Here is a 22,843-nt window from a genome sequence, read left to right on the forward strand (position 1 = left end):
CCAGGTTATCTACAACAATAGACGGACTGCGCTTATCCGAGTTAATTGACTTGATCAAATCTATACTGCGTACTTGGTCTGTTTCCTCATTGAGATCTGAGCCGTCCGGACTGTCGGATGGAACATTTCTAGCTCCGTCTTGAACCACACTAAGCCTTATTTACCTTTACTGGCCATCACTACCGGTTGAGAATGACGTCGGAGAAGGTCCTGTACGGCCACCTCATGCCGGAGAGAAGCCCCCGCCGGGAGCGCACGGGCGGCCCGCTCGGCTCGCTCGCAGGTGTTCTCGGCGCCGCCGCGGTGTTTGTTTCCGCCGTGGTGCTGGCCGTGATCGTGCAGAACATCGGCCACGAGATGGGAAACCTCCGGGCTAAGGTGGAGAGGGATCAAGAACAGATGGCAAAACTACAAGCCCTGGCTCAGAGAGACCACGACGCCGAGATGGCAAAACTACAAGCTAAAGCGGAGAGGGATCAAGAAGAGATGGCTAAATTGCAGGAGAGGGTGACTACCCTGACGGTGACGACTGAGAGTCTTAAGCTGAGGGCCGAGAGAGATCACGACGAAATGGCGAAGCTCCAAGCTCGGGCCGAGAAGGACCAAGAGGAGGTCCTGTCTTTGAGGGAGAGGATTGTCGTGCTGGAAACACAAATCCGAGGCGGGAGTTTCCCGCCAAACTACGCCGAACAGCAACAACCGTCTGCTGTAAGTAGTAATACCTATAAAGAGGGAATAGTATAAGTAGCTGTAGTTATTGCATGTACTTAAAGCTGTGTAGCTTTTGGCTACGGTCTCTGCGACCAACAGGCCAATCACAAGTTCTCTTCATCATCATGGTGCAAGTCGCCTATACGTCCTTTTTTACCAACAGATAGTGCGTTTCCTTTTTGTTTTCCACTATTGACACTATTCTGTCCTCAAAATCTTAGCTAGCATAGGAGTAAACATGACGTACTGACCTGTGGTATTCCTTCCTGCTCGACCGCTTCTGTACAGAGCCCTGAGGGAGAACAGTCTGGACACGGAGAGACTGACACCGGGGTGCAGAACAACAACGCCACGCTGGGGGGCGTTGCGTACAGGCGCTCCAAGAGAGATGTGCCGGCCAACTATGTCCGACTGCCGCCTGGGTCAGGTACATCTATTTCTAGACGTTTTTAAGTGCTCCAGCTAGTTCATGTGTACTTTTATTCAAACTACTGGCATATATAACATTGTGATATATATACAGATATATCTATGTATATTTTTGTTTAGATTGTTTTAGTGGCACTTGGAGAATAAACGTGTCACCTTTCACTTTTGTAAGACCAGGACCACCAGAACACATTACCTTACATGGTAAATCTAAATCTTAAAATGTAAAATTTGTGCATGGCCTTGTTGCGTTTCGTCAGCTCCAGTGTACTTTGGAATGCTAGTTTTAAGTCCCTAGTCTGATTTCTAATCCTGAACCTTCATAGGCTGTTGTCAAACCCAAGCGGGACGGGACGGGCGGGACGGGCGGGACGGAACGGCGGGAGCACCCGGACCGAAGGTGTGGTGAAAGTCCCGCAGTCGATAACCAATTTGTCTCCCTAGCAGGCTTGATATTACTGTTAAATCAAACTTGAACACTATTTTGTGGAATACGCAATGTTTTCAGATTGCCGATGTGTTCTGTTAACTATAGTCTTGTCCGATAAGCAAATGAAAACGAACGACTGTCTTAAAATGTATTTGCACAATTACAAAGCAAGTATTTCGGGTCCGTCCAACACTTCATGTGTTCGAACTTCATTCATGTAGTAATGTTTTATCAACAACGGTCATGAATATATATATTGTCACCTTTACGATGTGATGTTGACAGGGTGAGCCTGGACAGAAAGGAGAAACTGGAATACAAGGGACCAAAGGGCAGAAAGGCGCACAGGGGACGCCGGGTAACGATGGATTAGGTGAGTTTACATGTGTGTTTATATTACATGTAGATCTGTACAGTACCATCGTTTTAAAGCAAATGCGTCGATGGGATTGGTTAAGTTGGTATACTGTGAATATTGTGAATATGATTATATTTATTTGATTCTGGCGATACAAAGGTAGAGAGTTAGAAAACTTCGTCATCACTTACCCCGCCATTGTTACCTGTACAGGAGGCGCTGTTTACACCCGCTGGGGCAGGAAGACTTGTCCCTCTGGAGCAACAACTGTCTACTCTGGTGAGGTCTTCTTGAGAATATTTGAAAATGTAGTATTAACATAATATGTTCTACACCAGGTAAAGTGTATGTTAATTTAAAGTTTGTTACAGGCTTTGTAAATGCATACCCATGTACATGCATCGTAACAGGTAAGTGAGGTCACTCCTGTATAGATTGTTCCTTCTCAGTTAACTATAATCAGTATCGGTCTTTTGTCCTGAATTCTTGTTTAGAATAGTAAGGCCACAGCAAGTAAATTTTATGGATGACATCCTCCGCAGAATCCAAAATTAATGAGATAGGGCGAAAAAAAAACAAGGCGGGCCAAAAAAACAAGATTGCTATATTTTCAAATTTTGAGATCATAACTCTTGTTAAACAAGAATTGAGGCGACGAAATATGATATCATAACCAACAGGTCTTTTAGTCCTGTATTCAACCAATGTATTACTCCTGTATTTATTCATATATAATATAAAACCTCCTTGATTCAATAGTAAACATGTTCTTGTAGATGTGTATAAATCTCAATAGACTAACTGCAACAAATGCAGAAAAGAGCTTGTTGTACCATCATCTGAAGCAACTACACTGGGTATTCATATGCGATGAAACACCTAGGCTGTCAACGTTTACGACGTATTTGCCAATTTTTGGCATGTTGACCGCCGTCGGAGGGCAATGAAATTTCTTGTTTTTTTATTTCGAAATCAGGCGAAAATTAATGAGAGCGCTGATGTCATCCATAAAAATTTCTTGCTATGGCCTATGTCTACGATGATGATTTCATTGTTTTTACTTGACATCTGTGCGTCATTCAGGTGTGGCAGGAGGTACGGATCACAACCAGCCGGGCGGCGGGACCAACTACCAGTGTCTGCCGACCGACCCACAGTGGGGAAGGTACCAAGATGGGGTCCAAGCGGCAAAGGCTTACATGTACGGCGCTGAGTACCAGTTGGACACAAACTATCCGTTCGGCTCCAGATCCATTCACGATGACGACGTCCCGTGTGCGGTCTGCTACGTCCCAACCCGCGGCAGTAAGTTGATGATCCCCGCACGTAACACCTGCCCCACCGACTGGACCCAGGAGTACGCTGGCTACTTCATGGCTGAGTACTACAACCACCCCGGTGCTAAAGAGTTCGTCTGTGTGGATGAACAGCCCGAGACCGTACCGGGCGGACACGCCAACCATAATGGCGCGCTGTTCTACCCCGTGGAAGCCCGCTGTGGGTCCCTGCCGTGTCCCAACTACGTGGAAGGGAGGGAGCTCACCTGTGTCGTCTGCACAAAGTGAAATTCGTCTTGACAAGGCGATGTATGGTATGTTCACAACCCATGATTTATGATCAGAGAATAAAAATTACTTCAAACTTTATTGATATCTGTCCTTAATTTGTGTACTTTATCTACAATTTACTTCAATTGTAACTTTCTTTTAATATTCACTACGGCAAAGACAGTAATCAACTTTGTTTAAATAATGTTTTTCAAGTAGTAAAGAAACAAAACGTTAACGTTCGGGAACATTTTGGTGTACTGATATCCATACGCGTATATAGAAGTAACTCTCCAATAGAATTTTTATGTGGGCATCCCCGTTAAGGGTCAACGTTCTGGCGGACAGTATGGTATGGTTCTTCGTACACCTGGATTTTAGTCTTTAGACGAAACGGAACTTGACTTACTTGCGGGGACTCAATATTTGAACGCGCTTTGAAGCGTGCAAGTTTCCACAATTTTTTGTACCTGAAATTGAATGGAGAAAGGGCGACAAATGGAATACATTGGTGCAATGATACTGTTAATTTCAAATACAGCTCCATAACGTATTATCCTTTGCCATACGGACTCATAGATACAATTGTGGCCCTTTTAGAATTAGAAGCAGACTGGTCCGGCAAGGAAGTTCGTTTGTTTTGATGTAGGCCAGTTTTCCTTACACTACTAAGCATATGTTTAACTGTGCCACCTTGCGGCATACTCATTTATTTCATAGACATAGATGTTGACGTGGCCGTTGCAGTCAGCAGTGACCTCTTGCGGCAATTACTACAACTGGAGGTCACATTTAAGGATTTTCGTCGTTTCTGATATCGAAACATGATAATTTTAAGGGATTGCAAATGATGATTAGGATTAAGACTTTTCATGATCCGCTTTTCACTAAATCAAAAATGATACTTTGTAATAAAAGAACCCATGTCTCTACACATTACCTTTTAATGTCAATCATTCCTATCACTCTAAAAACTGAGTTGGTCCGTTGACGGAATTTAACCTCTAATGCAGGCTAGGGAAACTATGGGTTATCAAATTTCATCGTGTACTGACCAAAAAAAACCCAAAAAACTTGACTGTTCCACTCTTTCTTTAAAATGACAAGCAAAAGGGAAATGTCCTGACGTTTCGTTCTTTCTAAGTTGAGAGTTTTCCCTCCTCCGGTTCCCAACAGCTAAACGGTTGTTCAAACCAGTAGTGTTAAACCTATTCCTACTTCACCAGAAGACCAGACGCTATAGTGATGTGCAGATCTTTACATAAACATTTATTTCATGGTTGAGACATCAAGTACAAAGTGCGCATGACTATACAGTGCCCGATAACGGTCATCAAGGCAGCGTCTATGACCAGCTTCAACTGTTTAGAGCACTTTGCAAATACATCTGAGATCCACGCAAAAATTCTCAATCGTTCTGACAATTTTTCCTTGGAAAATCCATCTGAAGAGAGGCTACCTTGGCCATGGGCTTAACTTATGTGGAAGTATAATGTCATGATGCTGTCTGACACAGGTTTCAAAAACCTGCTCTCTCGATTCTCCTGCTTCCTACGACGTCATAGGCTTAAATATTCCACATTTCATATTTTCTGTGCACTGACACAAAGACTGCGACTACAAGCGGTGACAACTAGAAACAAATCTGTCCCTTACATACAGTATAAATATGTGGAACATGGTGGGCAGTTGTCTATAAAACTAAACTGTTAAATCACTGTTCATTTTTACAGCACGCATCTGGTGAGTGAGGCATATCAAAGGTGCCTGGATGGGACTCGAACACTAGAAACGGTGTGGAAAGAATATTGCGGGGTACAAAATTGTTAAAATGCTGCACAAGATGTTCTGTTGTACCCAGTGCAACATCCATCGGTGGACACCTATTGCACTGAATGATGATGGCTTGACAATGGACTAGATTTCCCTCTCACCCCATGATTGCATACAACAGACATCTTTTCGTTGCACACAAAAAAGTGACACTGGGTTTTGGAAGAATGTCAACTAATCTTCTTAAGTACAAGACTTAGGCTTGTGTACAAAAGGTTTCAAAGGCCCAATCTACATGTCTCAACTTGATCTACAGAGCAGCCTGTTACTGTCCCACTATACACAACTGCATATCTCTCTCCCCTCTGTCCTGTGCTATGATTCTTTGGATAAGAAGAAGAGTGTCTCGGAAAGGTGTCCTAAGATTTGTTGGTCGAAGACGTGCGACATCGACAGAGTAAGCACTCTGCTCTCATGCTGTACAAACAAGGCTCTGTTCTCTGGAACTTTGGTTAAGCAGACTAGCGTCACGGCCGCTCGCCGCATCATGTCTGGACTGGTCCCTATCTCCTGGTTGTGGGACATCTGCATCATGCGAGGGTTCTGCGCGATGGCGCTCGCCGTGGCTTCCGCGTCCTCGAGGAATCCGATCAGGGCAGACACGCTGCCGGCCTGACAGGCAATGGCGCGACACGTGATGGTGTCTCCCTGCGCCAGATTCGATAACAAGACGACAGAAAACTCGCGCATCACCGCTTGCTTCTTGTCACCCAACCACCGCACGAGATGGCTGTTCAGCTTCTCCAGGCGGCTGAAGGGGGGAGTAGCCTGGATCAAGTCCACATTGTTATCCAGGATACTCAGTTTTGCCAAGGCTTCCAGGGCAAGCCTCTGTGGAGACAACTGTGACTTTTCGGACACGGTGGCGAACGGATCCACAGCACAGGCGGCAGGACACACCGTCCAGTGCAGAAGTCCGTCCAATATCGGAAGGCTGATGCTCTCGGGGTATATGGACAGATCCATGTTGCCAGCGATGTTAGCGAGGATGACTAAAACGTTCTCTCTCAACAGTTCCAAACAGTCCCACCACCACTCCTCCCGCTTGTACGGCACGGCGTCGATCTCAGACTCGTCTTTCTCATAGGTGCGCACCGTCTGACTCCTCTCTGGGTGATTGTGGTGCAAGAGCAAGAGCTTGCCCAAGGCAAGCAGTAGTCCTGGGTGTTTGGACATTTCCAAATCATTGCCTGGAATGAAGGACAAACTACGGAATATGTTGGATATACATATACACCTCCTGGCCAACTGGTCCTGCTGACTGGTCAGCAAATTCAAGGGGAACTCATCTCTGCTGCGGGGCTCGTCCTCCAGAACCTTGACTTTTTTCCTCTTCTTTGCGAGGATATTTGCCTCCTCGGAATCATCCCCATCCTCCGAAGCCTTGGCATTTATGGTGATACCCTCCGATTTCACTGTGAGCATGTCATCCAACATGACTGTCACCCTTGGCTGCGTACCCACCACCTTCTCTTGTTTGATTTTGTTGTCATTTTCGTCCTCGTTTTCTTTGGCTTCCCCGCATGAGTCACGCGAGTCCTCGTCCTCCAGTGAATCACTGTGGTGCCATCTTCTCAGAATGCTCCCCTTGCTATCAAAGAAAGCAATGATGTGTGAGGTATCGTCACCTCCCCCTATTTCCCAGTGCAGCTTCCCGCTTTCAAACTCCTGCTTCAGATCCCAGTCTCTCGCCCTGGGGTTGGTGAGGTCATCCTCTACCTTCTTCACCACCTTGATTGGTTTTCTATCAAACGGACTAACTACAGGGGCTGACGTGGCCCTTTTCAAGTTGTTGGGTCCCATCACAAGCTCCTCTTCGTCTTTCTTGTCTTCTTTCTCCTTCTTCTCGAGAGCTTTCAACTTTTCCCTCTTCTTCTTCTCTTCCGGAGGTAGTGGGCAGATCTGCTTGTCATCGCCGACCTCGTACTCCTGCAGGATCCCGAATATGCTAATGAGGCACCTCCTGAAATGCTCCATCAGAGTTTCTATCATGCCCGGGAGGTGCTGCAGGTTGAAGTAGGTGACAGTGTTGTCGTCGAACAGGAGAATGTTCAGGGTGTCCAGCGCCCAGGTGGCCTCGGCCAGCAGTCCTGACTTCAGCGCCATCATGATGCGCCACGCCTCAACAGGACCTATGAGAAACAACACAGGTTTATTTCTATCCTTCATATACATGTGTAAATCCTACACCGACAAAAAAAATTTAGTAGTAACATGTGAATTTTGCCTGTAAGGCCCCATTTTCAATGTATGGTGATCGCTGAGCAGCGACCAAAACAGGATTTTTGCAACACTTCATTATTGGAAAATGTAAAAGGACAACAAAACACAGAAAATGTATGAAATTCGTTGTGTGACCTACAAACTTTCTAATTGCTGTGACAATTTTATGACTCCAAAGACAGGCCTATTGTAAGTAAATCTTATCAAAGCTATTTGGATCTATGAAGAAAAACATTTAATGACAAACTGACCCAAATCTCTTGAAGTCAGCCTCTTTCTCTTGACCAGGATGGGATGAGTGGCCTCTACCGAATCAGGTGGGAACTGCATTTCTCTCCTCTGCTGCATGGCTCCCATCCCGGGGACAGGCGGCATCTTTGATGACGAGAGGCGATGTGCGAGGAAAGCCTTATCTCGATGGGGGGACATTCGAGACTGCAGCTGCCTGGCGAGGAGGGATGGGCTCCCCGGGCCAGTGGTGTGAGGAGGGAGGGGAGGGTGGTGTGAGGCTGAGAAGGACGAGGGCATGTGGTGACTCATGGCTGACGAAGACTGGGGAAAAGGGTGGCTACCAGGCTGGTGTCGACTCATCGGGGGCCAGTGGGGCTGCGACGGGTCTCGCACTTGCCTCTGGTCGAAAAAATCCTCCCTTTGGTTGATGCCGTGGTGAGGTCCTGGCGGTGCCTGGCCACCCGGGTAGGGGAAGCCACTCTCACTTCTGTTTGGCCACGGGCCATGAGAGGGCCTGTCCCCCATGCTGTGCGAATTTGGGCCCATCATGTGCTGTGGCGTGTGCGGCGCCATCGGGCCGCTCAATGGTCCCTCCCGGAACTGTTGTGGATACCCGTGCTGGCCGGGCATTGGCCGTTCGGGTGTACCAAAGCCCGGCTGGCTAAAATGTGGCTGCCTTTGTCCACTGAATCCCATCCCGTAAGGGTCTTCCTTATTCATGAACTCTGGCCGTTTAGGAGGTGGGACGTACATGTCGTTTGCGGGCCTCTTCTGAGGGTAGCCCTGGTGATACATCCCCTGCTGCTGTGGGTAGGGGGCCTGGCCCTGAGGGGGTCCTTGGTAAGGGGGTGTGTAGCCTTCGTGAGGGGGTTGTCTCTGCATGGGCTGCTGGGAAGGCTGCTGGCCGTAGCGAGGGGGGTACATGCCCTGCTCCTGGGGCGTCTGGCCATGGGGCGGGATCATGTTATGGGCAGGAGGGGGTGGCTGGTCAGGCATGTTGGGCGTCTGGTTCTGCTGCTCAAATCTGTATCAAAAACAAAGAAAAATACAGAAATAAGCAACGGCCAGTGATTGGTTACAGTAACGTATTCTGACATGTGCATTCTCAAAGACAAATGCTTTGTGAGAAAGTCCAAACATAATCAAAGTGGCTTACAAAATGCAAAACCACTACAAAGTATATGAGGAGCATATAAAAAAGAAACATTACATTGCTTCATAATGAGGAATTTATAATTAAAGCATGGTAAAAGGAATTCTCTCACTGACATGTTCTCTAATCTACTAAAATTCATGCAATTAATATGACAATACATAGAAATGGAGCCTATGAAATGTGGCAAGTCCAGATCTAGATTGTTGAGTGATGTTACTTTGAAGACAAGGCAGAACCACGAAATTCACCTTTCTCTCTCAAACTGTGGACCATATCCCGGGTATTGAGGCATGTTCTGTCCCATCCTCGGCTGTCCGTAGGAGTCGTTCACCATCCCCCCTCGCCGTGCCGCAAACGGGTCGTTCCCTTGCACAGGCGGCCTCCTGTTCATGGCGTAAGGGTCGTTCTGGTAGGGAGCGGGAGCGTTACGGTACTGTTCGGGCATGCTCATACCTCCGCGATTCATGGGGTCGTTCTGGTTCATGTAGGGAGGCATGTTGGGGTTCATGCTGTTCTGCTGAGGCATGGAAGGCTTCTGGTAGTCGTCAGCAAACGGGTCTCTCACGCTGATGCTGTTTTGGCTGCCAGGAGGCATCATACCGGCGTTTCCCATGCTCCCAGGGGGCATCATGTTGGGCCCACTGGTGGGTGGTACCATTTGTTGATCAGGGGGGAGCATATTGCCATCGTGGTGTCCCTCCATCATGGAGTTCATCATGGGGTGCTGCTGCGATGGGGGTCTGTCCATCATTGGCATCCCAGCCATACCTACAACACAAATGTAACGCCTTCAGTCAGAAATTACATCATCAGGAAAAAAAATGCAACACTCCAATTATTTACTTTGGCAGACACTCCTTGCTAACATGTGTATATATATTATTAGAAGAGGGCAATAAGTAAAATACATGTCTATTTTTTTAACCAACATCTGTCACAGAGTCAGTTGTGTAATGTAAAAAAACTTGAATCAATGAACATTTCTACAGGCTAGTACCTACTGTGTTTGGTGCTGTATCTATAAGTTTCTATAAAGATCTTCTTATCACAACAGTCATAAGTTTGATTTACAACTCGAGGCAACCTCCTAAGACAAGTGAACATCCCAAGTGATCTGTCAAGCACTGTTGCTCCTTAGACGAGCAGACCTTGCGAACTATTCTCAACACTTTGAAACCATATCAGAGAGTCATCAGAAAAGCTCAGAAATTTCCAAAACATTTTGCTCACTACACTAAGCTGAGGTGTTTTACAGCAAAATTTGGCCACAATACTACCAGAGAATACCAACACTGTACGTTTTTCAAATGGCTGCTTGACCCTACCTTACAGTAAGACTTCAATCTCACCAAGGACATGTGTGCCTTACAGTAAATAGTACAACCTTAAATACCCTTCAACGGCTGTACAATAACTTCAAACACTTCTATTGAAGTAGTTTCTATGGTTACCCCACAGGCCGGATATAAACGGGTCTTCAACAGTTGAAGGTAGTCGGCAGCCTTATCTTGTAAGATACACCCTGTGTGCCAGTGATATAAAAGCTATCTGAGCCACTGCTCGATCCTGAGAGAGCCGCTGACAATGATACACATTTCCTTCCCACTCCATCACCTGGCAACATAAATGCCTCCAGGCAAAACCTTATCACAGGGAGGGCTTCTGCCAGCTAACATTACGCTAAGTGGGGGAATCCCAAACATCCCCATTCACAAGTCCACAGCCACATGCTATTCATTACTACTAGCCTCCTGACTACTACTGAGTTACTGAGTGCTTCTTACCAAACAGCCAATGGTGACGAGGGCTCATTGCTGGGCACTAAAGCAGACATGTGCCATGATTGTGTTACATAACGTCAATACAACACCTAAGCCCCCTGATGACTGTTATGCTTTCCGCTGGTGCATTGACTGCTCCCTAACCACATTTTCATGGATCACTTGGCAGCAATACAAATTAGCGCCCCTTCTTTGCAAGCACAGGGGTCAGAGGGGGCACGCGGGGAAAGCCCTCTTAATTTGCGGATCCATTGTTACTGTCTGTTGTGAACACATTACTGCCGGCTGTGGCAGGGATAATAGCCCCAGGTTGTACATGTGCCAGCACCTTACTCAGACAGCCTCCCAGCGAAGCGCATCAGTCACAAGGATGAAAGACCTTCTGGAGAGAGTCCTTGTACCACAAAGCCACAGGCTGATTGATTTTCCATGCTGTCACTGGGGCAGACAGATGTTCTTGTTCAGGGGAGACAGATTAGCTCTAGATGGGTCAATTATGAGAGAGAGGTGTGGGTTTGGCTGCTCTTGTCACTACCTTACAGGTGTGATAGATGTTGTCTTATGCCATGAACTGCTTCAGGCAAATTGCAGCATGGTATACTCGGTCTCTGTCAACAAGTGATTGATGACACAGCTTTTGCATAACTTCGCAAAGCTTGCCAACATTTGATTAAGCATACTTCTCAAAGATGAACAGCTGGTAAAAATGTCATCTGAATCATACACTCTTCAATGTCTTAACTCAGAACCCGGAAAAATATGGCATCATGCATTGCGTTCTCATATTCATATCCACTTGTCCATCACAGGATGAAGAAACAATACTGCACACCTCAACAGTGCAAGTCAGAACAGAATGAAGTCAGACTGAACTCTTCACTACAAATGATACCTGAGCAACTGACTGACAAAACCTGACTAAAGACTGTCCTGTCCCTGTTGAGCTACAATGTTGATAAGAAGGCCATCCAACCTTTCAGTTTTTTTACTGTAGTGTTATTGATATATGCTTAAAAATGTCAAATGCTATTGTTCTGACAAGTTTGTAAAATTACACAAGGGAATAATTTGGGAAATTCAAAGTAAAGCTCACCTGGAGAAGCAGCAAGTCTTCGAGCCTCTGCAGCCATGGAGGAGGACTTCTTGCTATTGTCCGTTGCCGCCACGAGCACCTGTGGATTCACGTCCCCTCGGTCGTGCTTACACTCGAACGGGAGCAGGTACTTGATGTAGTTTTTACGCAGGGAGGAGGCAGCACTGGTGGAACTGCCGATGTTGATAGCCTGACACACATCCCTCCACTGCTTATTCTTTGAAGCCTGCAAGTTAGAAGAGGGGGAACGATACAGTGAAACACATTTCCAAACAGAACAGATATGTATCCTCACTTGCTCAAAAGGAAATTAAATCCATCAAATATTGCGGTTGGTAATTTTCGCAGTTGGGGAAAAAGGGAATAGTTCACTGCATTCAATTTCAACGGTGGGAACAAATGTTAGTGATCATATATGTGCGATGATGACATTTTAGTGGTTGACTAGTGACTGTTCAAGTAGCTAATATCAAATTAAGAATTACAGTAGAAGAGGGAGAAAAATATGGTGTAGCACATTTCCAAATAGAACATAACAGATATGTATCCTCACTTACACAAGAGGGAAATTGACAAATTTTCAAATTCTTTCTATATGTTGCATCTGTTTACCTCCACAAAGCCCCCTTTCTCTTTGATGAGGAAGTACAGGCGATACAAGTCCACCAGCTTGTTGCTGATAGATGGTGCCTTGTTGCTAGGGAAACCGCGCTCTTCCCAGAAGGCTACCAGGGTGTCCAGGAACACTTTCCGCTCCATGTCTTCTCCAAAACTGTCGTACATCTTCAACATCTGCTCCGGCGGCATCGGGGACTGTGATTGGTTGTTGCGCTGAGGAGAAATAATGCAACGTGAATCAGGTGTGCTTTAGAACATTGGTATGAGACAACACCTTATTTGGAATTGGCTGTGACAATTCAAGATGACAAATGATGGACCAGGAAGAATAGCGTTTTTCTACTTATTGGTTGGTGCATTTGCCCATCACTACCCAGCTACATCTTTTATTCTATAGGCTCCCTGTGTAACGCTTTCATTCTACATGTACATGTGTTTTGGCACACTAGTTTACAACCCTTCTTAGTTTTTCCCAGAAGAATATGTTTGCTTTATATTTCTTTTGCGGCCATGTAAACACTGACAGGAAAATTTTATATCCGTGTATCATATAAAAGCTGGTCAGATGTCAAATGTTGGCAATAAACTTTAGCTACTACCAACCATATAATACACATCAAAGATCAAAAGGTATTGAAGTGCTCCCACAGTAAAGCGATCAAACAGACATCTAATAATGGATTAGGTTAGCCCCAGGGGTATTGGGGCTCTTTATATTTATATGCTTGTGTGTCTGCTAATAGCATGTTGTCACTCTTTTCCTGTATTTACATTAACACTTTCCTTTACATTATCAACTTCTCAATGTCATCTGACAATGTCCTTTTTTGTGACACTATTGTGGTCATATCTTCCTTGAATATTGTGTATTTGTGAACAAAATTTTGCTCTTCAAAAAAAAAATCATCAATAGAAAAGGCGTCAGGTAGAGATTTGGGGTTGTACTGGGTACTTCTTTTTTTGGGTAATAGTCCTCATTTATCCATTAAAAACATATTAATAATATCATTTTCTACCTGTTTCGTTACTATGGAAATCCTGACCAAGATTAACACAGCATGTTCTATCTTCAGCTTCAGCTGTTGCAATGCAAATGAAGGAGGGATTAGGTGTGTGCTTGCCTGACTGTGGGTAAGATTAGTTTCCCCACTGATACCATCAAACACCTTAACAGTACCCGGAGGAGGACCTATCTATTGTACACTAATGACAGTCGTTAGCTTGCCTCTTCCTTAATTAAGTCTCCCCAGTCAGGGCATTATTCAAGCGAGGCACAGTAGTGCGGAACACACTGCAAGCCTTCTTAATTGCATTTTCTGTGATTGGTAGTGAACAGCACTGTGCTCTCTGAGTCTGAATACATGTTGCTTTGGGGATTGGATGAGACCAATATTAGAAAGTAACACTAATTTTGGATCAATTATTTGTAGATGTAGCGGGTCAATTATAAAGCAGTGATTTTGGGAACTTACGCAATCAAAACACAATTCGCAGTTCTACCAAGTGCAAAGTTATATTTTTCAAACTGAGTACAGTACTTGTATATCTTACTATAAGTTATTAGATTAGACCTATTGAGAAGGAAGCAGTACCGAGAGTGCTATTCCTTAGAACCAATCATACTCAATTGTTGAAACAGATCTAATGAATTGCTTTCTCCAGCAGCAAAGACCTAAAACTAATTTGTTATCTCTTTGTGCATTTTGCATGCAGGGCTTCTTTGGACTTTTCTAGGCATGGAATCTATTTTGACAAAATGACAAAATTTTGATACAAGCTGTACCAGTGTTTTCCCAATACTTGGGAGGAACATTCCACTACTTTCCATCATAAAAAGCAATTATAATCCAGCTGTCGCCAGGCATTGCTTTGAACAGGGACAATGTCCAAAACAGAAGCCTTTCAGAAGGAACATTTAGACAGGACACAACAACCACAAGAATCCCTGATGCCAAAGACCTTGATGTTTAAGACCACGGTAAAATGCACATCAATCAAAAACTGGCCACTGCTATCAGAAGAATGCATGATGCATGACAGCAAATGGTGAAGCATGTTAGACCCCGGGGGCAATGCCCCTCTCACATATAACATGATAATAACCTCGCCATGACATCCCAGGGGCAGCGCTGGTACATGGGGTCATGACACTTATCAACATTGTTATTAGTGGCCCATCAGTCAATTCTGGATGTCTGTCTGCCACTGGAGGAGATAGATATAGCTGCTCCTGTTGGCTTTTCAGTGTCAGAATAAGCTCAAGCTTCTGGGCAATCTCGGACTAGTTCATGTCCAACCCTCCCTGACCCAAGCTGAGTAAGATGTAAGCTGTAAAGCAACAGGCACTGCCGTGTGCAGAAATTCTCTCCTTCAGTAGAGCCAAATTGTAGATATTTTGAGGTGGCAGGCAGGAGAAAAAGTGTCAGTCCTTCATTTAAGTTTCAGAGACTGGCTGTTTCCCAGGGCTGTCTTCAGCTTCATTTTCCATGGTTAAATTTTCCATTTTGGGCTATCAAAAATAAATTTTCAAAAATTTCATGTTGTGAAGAACAGATTTTTTTATGAACAGGGTGAAATTTTTTTCCCTCCCAAGAAGCAAATTTCCATCTCAGGATGGAGGGACAGGTGCTGGAGACTGCCCTGCTGTATCCATAACTAAAATAGCTTCCACAAATGTTGCCTATTCTAAGCAAAGTTTAAGAAAAAGATATATGCCAAATTTTCTTATGTTGCATTCCCACACCTAGCCGTGAGACTTAAACTGGCACTGCTCCAGTTCCAATGACCAGTTCTGACATGGTGATTCATTGTCAGGATCTAAAGATAAAGTAATGAGCTCATAAATATGCATCCGTGGGACATCCGTCTTTGAATGACATCCCACCATCAGGGCACTTGTGTCTTCCCACTCTTCCACTCAGAGAAAATCTGAGACCCAGAACATGTTCTTCTTTCAAACTGCATTGCAGCTGTTTAGTTTAAAAAGTGTGTTGGATACTGATAAATGAAATGTCTAGTTTTGGGATGTAACAAACAGTTTGATACACAAAGAGATAGTATTCAACTATCTCTTTGCTGCCAGTTATTCCAGTTAACCCCATACAAATTTGGACCAGATTGCTACCTTAGCTGGAAGAATGTCTTTCAGCCTTCTTGATTGTAACTCCAAGCCGGTTGTTATACTTGTGCGTATGTCAAGTTGGTATGAATTCCCTAATGTTTCTTTTTATGATAGAACATGAGTTGCTTATACTTATTTTTGTACATGGATTGATAAGGAATATTCTAAGACTGTTCACTAACTCTAGTATCTGTAGATGCATTTTAGATTTGACAAATAACAAAATTTAAAAAAAAAACTGAACTCATTGGACTTGATATATGCACAAGTGTGACAGCCCCCTTAGCAATCGTAAACAGAAGCCACATTAGGCTGTAACTTTTCTTACTGGACTGGAGGGAGTCTTTGGCCAACCAGGGCTGCTGAAGTTACTGTTGTTCTCCATGTCGTCAGGGAAGGAGGACATGCTGGCCCCGCCCGGTGACGCAGGGACAGGAGAGGCTACTGGGATATTGGTGGATGAAGGCGTCGGAGGCTGGGAGGAATTATCCTGCAGGACAAGAAAGATTTAGAACAACTTTTCAGTGCAAAGAATTTCAGCATGGCCGAAAACAAAGGCCCGAACCTTAGGAATGTTTCACTTGCAAATAAAAAGTACTACACTTTTCTTGCCATGGTTACCGTTGACATGGAGCACGAGTCCTACTTCTGCACAGTAAACAAACAAGATCATTCACGTTTACACTTATATTGTATGTCTGAGATTTGCTAGAGCCGAGCCAAAAAGCTTGCTTGGACGACTGAAAACATCCCAATTCAATCTGTGCACACAAACTAATTCTGGGTCTATGGATGCAGAAACCCAGAATAATACAGTTTTTGCATGCACACAATGAAAAAATAAATAGTTCCAGACAATCCTTTTGTTGTTGAACTTTGACAGATCATAGTAAAGTGGGTACAAAGGAAATTATAGTCTATTTCATATCTTGCATAAAATAGCAAGGACAAAATATCAGTGTCATTCTTGATTTGTTAACTGTAACTTTATTTTAGCTACTTAAATGGTCACTAGCTGACCGCAAAAATTTCATCAATGCAAATATACTTTTGATTACTAACATTTCAGACAGTAATGTTTCTTCCCACCATTAAAACTAAATGCTGTGAACTACTTTCTTTCCCATCCAACGCTAAAATTACCAACTGTAATGGTAGTTTGAGAAGCTTCTCTCACCCTTTTGACAGGAGGTGGTGGTGGGTGAGGAGGCTGCTGGTCAGGTGGGGCAGGAGCCTGTTGTTGTTGCTGCTGTTGTTGTTTATCTCCTTGTTGTTGTTTATCCTGTTGTTCCTCCGGTTTTGATTGCCCCTCGTCCTTTGGTGTCGGCTCGCTCAGCGTGGCTGGTTTGGCGGTTGTGTCGTTGCTAGCGCTGGTGGTGACCACGGCTGCAGAGGTTACCGGAGTTGTGATGCTCTGAGTCACTGCTGTGGTCGCAGGACCTGTGCACAAAAAAGGCATGTACAAAAATTAATATTTTGTAAAGCATTGCAATTCCAACTAGGTCAGTTAGGTGTTGGACTTGCCTTTAGATCAAAGCTTTCCAACAGACATCAAATTGATCCACTCTGTCACTCTGTGTGATGGGACATACTGTTTTCCTTTATGCCCCCATCACCATTCCAGCCCAGTGAATTACCGGTTGTTGCAAATGGTCATTGGTATAAGATTGGTTACGACAAAGTGCACACAACCTTGTTGGAAACAGATCCTTGATACACAGCCTCCATTTACGTTTGATCCAATCAACTTGTTTCCTTTGCCAGATGAACAATTTGATTGGTTATGTAGTTACTGAGCTGCTGATAGTGAATCTTCGATTCTAGTCAACACCTGAGATAAAAGGGTTTTTATATTGCATGATGTTGCACTTCACCATAACAACAGACCATCTCATGCCAATGTTTTCCATTGTTTCCTCATTTCAAGAAGCTTTGATTGTAGCCAGATATGACCCAAAATGGCAGTCTTTTTCAGCAGCTAAAGTGACCATTGTTATCACCCTTCAAGCCGTACCAACAAGATTCCTTCATTCTCCAATATGATCCAAGAGGTGGCATTAGGTTGCTGAGACTTCATGAAAAACACTTCACCAGAGATAGGTATCAGTACAATAGGGGTTTAAGCACCTGTCTTTGAAACAAGTTATTGGTCTAATTGGCTCTGTTAGACATAAATTTCACATGTTTTTCATTTCCAGAAGGTTTCAAATGAAATGATTTTCAGTGGCCCATTAATACAAACAACTTTGTCCAATTCACACTGCAAATTAACACTGTATTCATTATCACAGTCAGTAAAAGGTGGGAAAATGTCTTGTTGAACAAATAGACCCTGCAGTGAGGAGTTAATAGAAAATCATCACAGGGATCAAACAGAAACAATTTAGTCCAAGAAAGTGTCTTTGGTTGCATTCTTATTGATGGTTTTATCAACTACATTGTATGAAACTGATAGGGAAGATTTTGACAACAACATAGACACTACTCACAGCAATATTTTGCTGCTTTTCTTTGCTGCTGTACTAATAGGAATTTATCAGGTCAGACAACAGAAAATGAAGGAAATCTTGTTGCTATAAACTTTTATTGGAGCAGCATGCAACAGGCACAATGCAGGAGTGTGTATGTGAACCACAGAGACAGTACAAGTGGGCAGTGCATTGTGGGGGAGGGAGAGATGAACCCAGGGGGACTGTCCCAGCATGCAACGTGCAGAGGGCGTGGCGAGTACGTGCATGTAGCAGAGGCGGCAGCGGGCAGTACCGTATACAGGTACAGGAAATGGACGTTCGAGATACCTGCACTAGTGTTTGCCACGGTGCTAACCGGAGGAGGCCCCAGCGGCTGGCTGTAGGGTTGGCTCGCGGTCGCCATGCTCGAACTGTAATTCGGATTTTGGTTGTAGCCGGGGCCCTGGGGTGGCATCATGCCCTGCCCATGCCCCATAGGGGGTGTATCGGACATGTTTGACATTGGCGGCACGTTGCTATACCCCCCATGCTGCTGTCCCTGGGTGTAGGGGTATTGAGGGGGGTACCCACTTCTGAGCTGCTGGGCTTGAGGTGGCGGCATGTAGCCTTGTTTCTGCTGCTGCTGCTGCGGGAAGCCGGAGTGTGCGGCGGCGGTGGGCCGGCCGGCAGTGTTGGCCGCGGCCATGACGGCGGCCTGGGCAGCTATCTGTGCGGCGCTCATGCTGGTGGCGGTGGCCTGGGCCTGCTGGGCCTTGTACACCGCCGCCGGGCTGGAGTTCATCCCCGGGCTGTGCTGGCCGAAGGAGTTGACTGGCGGTGCCTGGCTGGATCCAGTGTTGGGGATGCTGCTCCCACCTCCCTGCGGCGGCAATCCGTACCCTCCCCCGGCAAAGTTCCCGCTGTTGCCCATGCTAGACGGCGGGACTCGGTTCATCCCCATGTTGTACTGGGGCCCGGGACCATGCATACCGCTCCCGCCACTACTGCTTCCCTGCATGTGAGGCGTCTGCATGCCCATTCCTTGGTTGTAGCCGGAGCTGTTGGGCATGTTTCCATACCCCTGCATGCCCTGCGACCTGGAATAGTTACCTGTGACACAGAGGAAGAAAATCAGAAATGCCATTCCAAAAACTGTAACTGTCACCTTTCTCTATTTGATCAGGAATCAATAACAATGTTCTAAAATAACTTCTATTTTGTCTAATCCTTGACCCGATTGTCCCCAAACAATGAAACGCTAAGGTGATGTGGAGAATACTGACACATCACGTAGGTTTCTCCGTATTTCCTTTTATGACCCTTGTTCAACGTTTGTCAGCCAAAATGTATGGTGTTGCTTAGCAACAAAATGCCCTGCTGGAGATATCATACATCAATATATGATACATTAATGCACAATGTTACTCACTTGACTGGGGGTACTGCCCGTAACCCTGGCCAGGCGGGCCACCCTGCTGGTAGGGGGGCATCTGGTGACCCCCTCCACCCATCCCAGGATGCATCTGTCCTGCTGGCCTTGGTGACATTGGCGACATCTGCGCTTTCCCCTGCTGGGGGCCATAGGGCGACATAGGAGACCCCATCTGGTGCCCCCCTTGCATTCCTGGAGGGGGCATCTGCTGATGGTACCCCCCTGTAACAACAGATGACAAGAGTTAGCATCAAACCGTACTGAATTAGATGGTAGTAGCCATGATATTGTACATGTACTGTATTTGAAATGTTTCAACGTTTTAATTTAGAAGTAGAAATATTTCTTAAGGACTGCTGATCAAGTGTGTTCATTAGCCTAAATTTGAACATTCGGACCAAGTCACATGCTCACTAACTAGTACGGCCTTGGTAATTCAAAACTAGTTGGGGCATCATAATCTAAACACAAACTGTGATGATGCCAGGCACAGATTTTCTGATGCTTCGAATTGGAGGTATGCATTCACCTTCCCTGCCCCTAACAATGCTCTTATTTCATATAACAATGCTCCTATTTCACATATCTGACTTGAGTCCTGAAACTTTGCCACGGGTAACCTCAGGGGGACACTCGACCCCATAGAGCAGCCTTCCTGCCACACCAGAATTTACAATGTGCCATAAAATATGGCCTCTCCACTGCCCAAGATTACTTTCCGATGTAAGAATGGACCCTGCCATATTTCACAGCAAGTTGGTACCCATTGGTCTTTATACATTTCCCCATACTTGCCCTGACCCCCTGTCCTCACATTGAAGTAGAAATTAATAGCTGCCACAGTGCATCATTACTTTATTTCACCAGGGTAACGTGTCGCCAATTTACAGGCCTGTACCGTACGCACATGTCATAAATGCCTCCCGGCGTAATAGACAGCCTCAGAAGTGCGCCTAAACACACGGGTGAAAATAAATGACATTCTCTCGCGAAATTGGGTCATGTCGGTAATTATGTCCCCGCATGCTACTTTGATATGGCAAAACTGATGCACGCTGCGTAGTTGCTAGGGTGATACGTATCCAAAATGGCTGCCCGAATTTGCAACTGTCAAACTAAGGAAGGGATTATCATGCACTTTTGTAGCCTGCTTGTTTTTATAATATCAAAAATCCTACCATGCATGAATCTAACCTTCACAGTGAATTTGATCCTAATCAACACTTACAAACATTGCTGATAATAAGCACACAGATGCGCACAGTGTGTCAACAGCAAATAGTCTTCGACAGGATGCCTGAATGCATAAATTGGCTACGGAATAAACAATGATGCTGGAAGCTGCAAGAAGCATATATGTTGATGTTAATTTTAACTCCGGGGTGAAATGGAGAGGTCTGAATAACTACCTTGTGAGGAGCAGGGCTTTGATTCGGCAACCAATTTGCCAGGTCCAGCTTTCATTTGCCAGCGTGAGTTTGAGCAGTAATATTGGAATAACGAATAGTGAGCGCGGGAGGTTATTGAGATGCGACACGCGGCCGACCTCTCTTATCACGCCGGCCTTGTATTTATTGACGATATTGGATTTTCTGTCAGGGTGTTACGTCCCTTTCCTCCTCCGGCGTCACCCTCCAACCCGGCCCGTATACGGGGAACGATTGACCAAGTGTTGTCCCTCCCAACCCCAATAAATGCCAGCCCATCTGATCCAATCTCCGTCCGACAGAGCTCGTCCTCCCTGATAATTCTCTATATTTTGGCACCGAAGGAGTCCCCCTCTAGCGGTAATGGGCACTTTTATCTCGGCGCCGGGGAAACGCAATGAAGCCGTCAGCCAACCGAATCTCGTTCTGGGGAAATTCTCCCTGAATGATGCATTACAGAGAACTGGTGATTTCCCCAGGGCCGCCCGGGCTTGCCTAATAAAAGCATATGGAGAGTCAGCAGAGGAAAGGGCAGGCTGGCAGAGTGGCTGCATGCATAATGAAGGTTCCCTTCGATTCAGCTTTAATTAGGGACAGTCTCAAACCTGTTCTGCTTCCTCAAACAATATCTTATTACAGAGTGTCACCATGAGAGCAATGACTTTGTGGAACGAAAAGGAAAGAGAGGGAACGGTAGTATATGGCGAATAAAGGGATCATGAACACAACAAAAACATCTAATTACTTGCAACCTAATCAATAACTAATCACGTACCTCGTTCTTGAGGCCCCATTGGTGACTGGTTCATTTGGTTATGTGACATGCTGTCTGATTGGCTGGTAGGTGGTGGCATTTGTGATGTTCCTGAATGGTGAGAAAAAAACAAACATTTGTTAGTTATGTATTCCCTAAACCAAATACATGAATGATCTTTTACTAAAGAACAATTGTACCAAAGTTAAATGTTTTTCACATGATGATTAAAATTTTCTGCGTTCTATTTATTTGCCTCTAGTGTTAAATATATCAGAAACATGTACTCTAGCATGAGGAGTTCCAGAGGGTTGGTTTAGTTTGCTTTTATTTCTTTTGTCACAGAGCAGAGCCTAACAACGCAAGGTCAGGGTAGACAAACTGCTCCTCATAATAATCAGTGCTGAACACACAAATTTTAACGCCCCGGCCTTCCAGAATGCCAGGGGCGAATCATTCATAAGAACCAATTTATCTCAATGATTTCTACGTCATCATAATGTGTCACTGTAGAATTCTAACCATAAATTCATATTTCATCTCAACAATTTGTGTCATGTATGGCAACCATGTCTCCATAGCAACACAACTGAAGGGTTCATCACAGAGCGTTCTACTTCATTCTTACATCCGAAAATAATTTCATCAGTTGGTAGAACAAAGGATGTTGGAGATTCTTTTCTACCAACCTCTTCAAATCATTCCTGATTAAGTTCTAAAAATCTGACATAAACATTTATCATTATTTTGTTTACTTTTTCAGTCCAGTCCTTGATCACTTTCTACACCTTGTTTGAATATTGTTACATGCGTTATTCACAGCGTAACCCCAAGAGCTTTAGAAACAGTGCAACCCCAGGGGCTCTTGTAAAATTTGCAACTAACATTTGCATAGCTCAGCTGGCAGGAGATAGAAAGGCTGTAAGTAAGATAACGCAGAAACTGGGTGGAGGTTGTGACTGTAATCATCATTTATCACCGGCTGGGTCTGACTAAGGCCTTCTGAAAGCTAGTATGTGTTTCTACGATTTGTTCAAAATCTTACTTTAAATCTTGAGAAGCCCGCAGTGATTTTATTTTCGGGGCGACCTCTCCACTATGCATTCATGACACAGCAAATATGCGTTTCCATTGCATTACAACTGTATTACAGAATTGTTTGAACCGCCAACACAAGACAGAGCGAAAACCTCTTTCTCCTTCCTTCTGCAAAATTAAGTCCCAGTGAATTAACAGTACCTCAGCATAG

The 22,843-nt window shown here is 44.9% G+C and overlaps 2 protein-coding genes across 7 annotated transcripts in view; one reads left to right on the plus strand and one right to left on the minus strand.

Annotated features, from left to right (window-relative positions):
* Nucleotides 1–82: 82 nt before the first annotated feature.
* LOC136432395 (uncharacterized) lies at nt 83–3,574 on the plus strand. The gene is made up of 6 exons (XM_066423644.1): nt 83–708; nt 1,000–1,138; nt 1,467–1,540; nt 1,856–1,943; nt 2,142–2,207; nt 3,012–3,574. Exons 1-6 carry the CDS (start codon nt 193–195, stop codon nt 3,491–3,493), a joined length of 1,365 nt encoding a protein of 454 aa, XP_066279741.1. The 5' UTR covers nt 83–192; the 3' UTR covers nt 3,494–3,574.
* Nucleotides 3,575–4,723: 1,149 nt separating this feature from the next.
* Nucleotides 4,724–22,843, minus strand: part of LOC136432422 (AT-rich interactive domain-containing protein 1B-like) — a 47,122-nt gene continuing 29,002 nt past the window's right edge. For all 6 annotated transcript variants that reach the window (XM_066423739.1, XM_066423721.1, XM_066423706.1 and 3 more), the window contains 10 exons: nt 21,616–21,705; nt 19,411–19,635; nt 18,573–19,091; nt 16,709–16,971; nt 15,860–16,021; nt 12,405–12,623; nt 11,793–12,018; nt 9,167–9,686; nt 7,783–8,786; nt 4,724–7,440 (listed from right to left, as the gene is read on the minus strand). In XM_066423739.1, the coding sequence (XP_066279836.1) occupies nt 5,624–7,440; nt 7,783–8,786; nt 9,167–9,686; nt 11,793–12,018; nt 12,405–12,623; nt 15,860–16,021; nt 16,709–16,971; nt 18,573–19,091; nt 19,411–19,635; nt 21,616–21,705 (5,045 nt within the window). In that variant the 3' untranslated portion in view covers nt 4,724–5,623. The remainder of the gene's footprint in view (nt 7,441–7,782; nt 8,787–9,166; nt 9,687–11,792; nt 12,019–12,404; nt 12,624–15,859; nt 16,022–16,708; nt 16,972–18,572; nt 19,092–19,410; nt 19,636–21,615; nt 21,706–22,843) is intronic.

The sequence above is a fragment of the Branchiostoma lanceolatum genome, chromosome 1 (assembly GCF_035083965.1).
Source record: "Branchiostoma lanceolatum isolate klBraLanc5 chromosome 1, klBraLanc5.hap2, whole genome shotgun sequence".
Taxonomy (NCBI): Eukaryota; Metazoa; Chordata; class Leptocardii; order Amphioxiformes; family Branchiostomatidae; genus Branchiostoma; species Branchiostoma lanceolatum.

Bases quoted from the DNA above. Each gene is read 5' to 3' on its own strand.
- LOC136432395 (XM_066423644.1), top strand. From the start codon at position 193: ATGACGTCGGAGAAGGTCCTGTACGGCCACCTCATGCCGGAGAGAAGC. The intron at 709-999 runs GTAAGTAGTAAT...GCTTCTGTACAG, and splicing joins AACAGCAACAACCGTCTGCT to AGCCCTGAGGGAGAACAGTC. The intron at 1,541-1,855 runs GTGTGGTGAAAG...TGATGTTGACAG, and splicing joins CGGGAGCACCCGGACCGAAG to GGTGAGCCTGGACAGAAAGG.